Here is a 3,593-nt window from a genome sequence, read left to right as displayed (position 1 = left end):
AGCTTGAACAGAGTTCCATTAGGTTTTACAGTATAGAAACAGACCATTCAGCCAAGCGAGTGAATACCAATGTAAATGGGCCTCCACCCACTCTCTTCATTTAGTTCTATTAGCTAGGAGGGTGTGTGTCTGTATCCCGGGAGATATGTACCCCTGTGTGTGCGTGTGTCCCGGGGGATATGTACCCCTGTGCGTGTGTGTCCCGGGGGATATGTACCCCTGTGTGTGTGTATGTGTGTGTGTGTGTCCCGGGGGATATGTACCCCTGTGTGTGTGTATGTGTGTGTGTGTGTATCCCGGGGGATATGTACCCCTGTGTGTGTGTGTGTCTGTATCCCGGGGGATATGTACCCCTGTGTGTGTGTCTGTGTGTCTATCCTAAATAAAAACTGAAATAACTGCAGATGCTGTAAATCAGAAACAAAAACAGAAATTGCTGGAAAAGCTCAGAAGATCTGGCAGCATCTGTAGAGAAATCAGAGTCAGTGTTAGTTAACGTTTTGGATCCGATGACTCTTCCTCAGAAGGGCTCCTTGTGCCTATCTTGGTGTTAGTTATTGCTGTGTGTGTCTGTTGCGGTGTGTGCCACACTAACCCGGTGTGTTCTGTGCTATCCCAGTATGTGCTGTGCTATCCTGGTGTGTACCTCACTATCCCGCTGTGCACTGCACTATTCCGGTGTGTGACACACTATCACAGTGTGTGTTGATCTATCCTGGTTATGTGCTATGCTATCTTGGTGCATACCATACTATCCCGGTGTGTGCCTCACTATCCCGCTGTGTGTGCCGCGCTATCCCGGTGTGTGCCGCACTACCATGGTGTGTCCTGTGCTACCCTGGTGTGTCCTATGCTATCCCAGTGTGTGTGTGTCATGCTATCCCAGTGTGTGCCACACTATCCTGGTGTGTCCCGAGCTATCCCGGTGTGTGTGTGTCATGCTATCCCGGTGTGTGTGTATCATGCTATCCCGGTGTGTGCCACACTATCCCCTGTGTCCCGCGCTATCCCGGTGTGTGTGTCATGCTATCCCGGTGTGTGCCGCACTATCCCAGTGAGTCCCACGCTATCCCGGTGTGTGTGCCATACTATCCCCTGTGTCCCGCGCTATCCCGGTGTGTGTGCCACACTATCCCCTGTGTCCCGCGCTATCCTGGTGTGTGTGCCACACCATCCCCTGTGTCCCGTGCTATCCCGGTGTGTGTGTCATGCTATGCCGGTGTGTGCCGCGCTATCCCGGTGTGTGCCACACTATCCCGGTGTGTGTGTCATGCTATGCCGGTGTGTGCCGCGATATCCCGGTGTATGCCGCGATATCCCGGTGTATGCCACACTATCCCGGTGTGTCCCGCGCTATCCCGGTGTGTGTGCCACGCTATCCCGGTGTGTGCCGCGCTATCCCGGTGTGTGTGTCATGCTATCCCGGTGTGTGCCGCGCTATCCCGGTGTGTGCCACACTATCCCGGTGTGTGCCGCGCTATCCCGGTGTGTGTGACATGCTATGCCGGTGTGTGCCGCGCTATCCCGGTGTGTGTGCCACGCTATCCTGGTCTGTGCCACACTATCCCCTGTGTGCCGCGCTATCCCAGTGTGTTCCATGCTATCCTAGTGTGTGCCACACTATCCCGGTCTGTGCCACACTATCCCCTGTGTGCCGCGCTATCCCAGTGTGTTCCATGCTATCCTAGTGTGTGCCATGCTATCCTGGTCTGTGCCACACTATCCCCTGTGTGCCGCGCTATCCCAGTGTGTTCCATGCTATCCTAGTGTGTGCCATGCTATCCTGGTCTGTGCCACACTATCCCCTGTGTGCCGCGCTATCCCAGTGTGTTCCATGCTATCCTAGTGTGTGCCATGCTATCCTGGTCTGTGCCACACTATCCCCTGTGTGCCGCGCTATCCCGCGCTATCCCGGTGTGTGTGTCATGCTATGCCGGTGTGTGCCGCGCTATCCCGGTGTGTGCCACACTATCCCAGTGTGTCCCGCACTATCCCGGTGTGTGTGCCACGCTATCCTGGTCTGTGCCACACTATCCCCTGTGTGCCGCGCTATCCCAGTGTGTTCCATGCTATCCTAGTGTGTGCCATGCTATCCTGGTCTGTGCCACACTATCCCCTGTGTGCTGCGCTATCCCGGTGTGTGTGCCACACTACCCCAGTGTGTACCGTGTATCCCGGTGAGTGTCGTGCCATCCCGGTGCGTGCCATGTTATCCCAGTGTATTGAAACCTCCCTTTCAATGCTGTGTATCACTTGCCTTAATAGCTCCTGGTGGTAGCAGATTCCACATTTTCCCCACTGTCTGGGTGGCAATATACACCTTTCAATAAAGAGGTGCAACAAGATGTGCATTCTCTTCTTAATTTCAGAGTTTGTGGAGCACATATTTAGCTGTGTTCATAACAGATACAACAAAAAGGATTTCTCAGTCTGACTGTAAGATCTAGGATTCAGTTCTCAGGTGGGTGAATGGGTCAGACAGAGTGGGCAAGTGAGGACACCACCCTGGGATCAGCCTCTCAATGAGCAAGGGTTGAAAATGCTGCTGTCTATAGCAGGGGTGACAGTCAGGCAGGGAGTGTCAGAATGAGAGGCCGTGGTTTCTTGCAGGCTGATGTCCATGTAAAAACAGATCTTTTTGCAGTACTAAATAAAGAGAGACCCCATAACCTCTGATAGTTTACAGATTTTACAAGATGGAAATTATAAGACCTCATTCATGGGCAACTCTGAGCTGCACACAGTTTACAGAGAGTGCTCCAGGTGACCAGAGAGTCGAGAACCAGGAAGGAGCAACAGGAATACAGAGTACTGGGCTAATGGTAAGATTCTGAGAAGTGTAGATGAGCAGAGAGATCTCGGTGTCCATGTACGTATATCCCCAAAAGTTGCCACCCAGTGTGTTCGATTTTATTGGTCGTGGGATTGAGTTTTGGAGCCACAAGGTTATGCTGCAGCTGTACAAAACTCTGGTGCAGCCACACTTGGAGTATTGCTTAAAGTTCTGATCATTCCCAAAGTGAATCACCTCACAGCCCAGCTCTGCAGCTTATCTGTGTCCCTCTGTAGCCTGCAACATTTTTCAGCACTATCCACCGACCTTAGTGTCATCTGCAAATTTACTAACCCATCCTTCTACACCCTCATCCACGTCATATATAAAAATGACAAGCAGCAGTGGACCCAAAACAGATCCTTGTGGTACACCACTAGTAACTGAACTCCAGGATGAACATTTCCCATCAACCACCACCTTCTGTCATTTTTCATGTAGCCAATTTCTGATCCAAACTGTTAAATTACCTTCAATCCCGTGCCTCTGTATTTTGTGCAATAGCCTACCATGGGGAACCTTATCAAACACCTTACCATAATCCATACACACCACATCAGTCACTTTACCCTCACTCACCTGTATGGTCACCATCTCAAAGAACTCAATAAGGTTCGTGAGGCATGACCTATCCTTCACAAAACCGTGCTGACTATTCCTAATCAACGGATTTCTCTCTAGAATGATGATAAATCCTGTCTTGTTCACAGGTCTATAATTTCCAGGCTTGTTTTTACTCCCCTTCTTAAACAAGGGGACA

The 3,593-nt window shown here is 51.1% G+C and overlaps 1 protein-coding gene across 1 annotated transcript; it reads left to right on the top strand.

Moving 5' to 3' along the window:
- The first annotated feature begins 451 nt into the window (after positions 1-451).
- Positions 452-2,673, top strand: LOC122541745 (DBF4-type zinc finger-containing protein 2 homolog). Its single transcript, XM_043678646.1, has 2 exons — positions 452-1,472; positions 1,922-2,673. The coding sequence occupies exons 1-2, from the start codon at positions 722-724 to the stop codon at positions 2,179-2,181; spliced, it is 1,011 nt and encodes a 336-aa protein (XP_043534581.1). The 5' UTR covers positions 452-721; the 3' UTR covers positions 2,182-2,673.
- Positions 2,674-3,593: the final 920 nt, after the last annotated feature.

This window comes from Chiloscyllium plagiosum, chromosome 38 (assembly GCF_004010195.1).
Source record: "Chiloscyllium plagiosum isolate BGI_BamShark_2017 chromosome 38, ASM401019v2, whole genome shotgun sequence".
Classification (NCBI taxonomy): Eukaryota; Metazoa; Chordata; class Chondrichthyes; order Orectolobiformes; family Hemiscylliidae; genus Chiloscyllium; species Chiloscyllium plagiosum.
The sequence above is the reverse complement of the archived record's forward strand: the minus strand, read 5'-3'. Positions and strand labels throughout refer to the sequence as shown.

Excerpts from the sequence above, each read along its gene's own strand:
- LOC122541745 (XM_043678646.1), top strand. The coding sequence starts at position 722 with ATGTGCTATGCTATCTTGGTGCATACCATACTATCCCGGTGTGTGCCT. Across the intron at positions 1,473-1,921 it reads CCACACTATCCCGGTGTGTG|TGTCATGCTATGCCGGTGTG; the intron begins CCGCGCTATCCC and ends TCCCGGTGTGTG.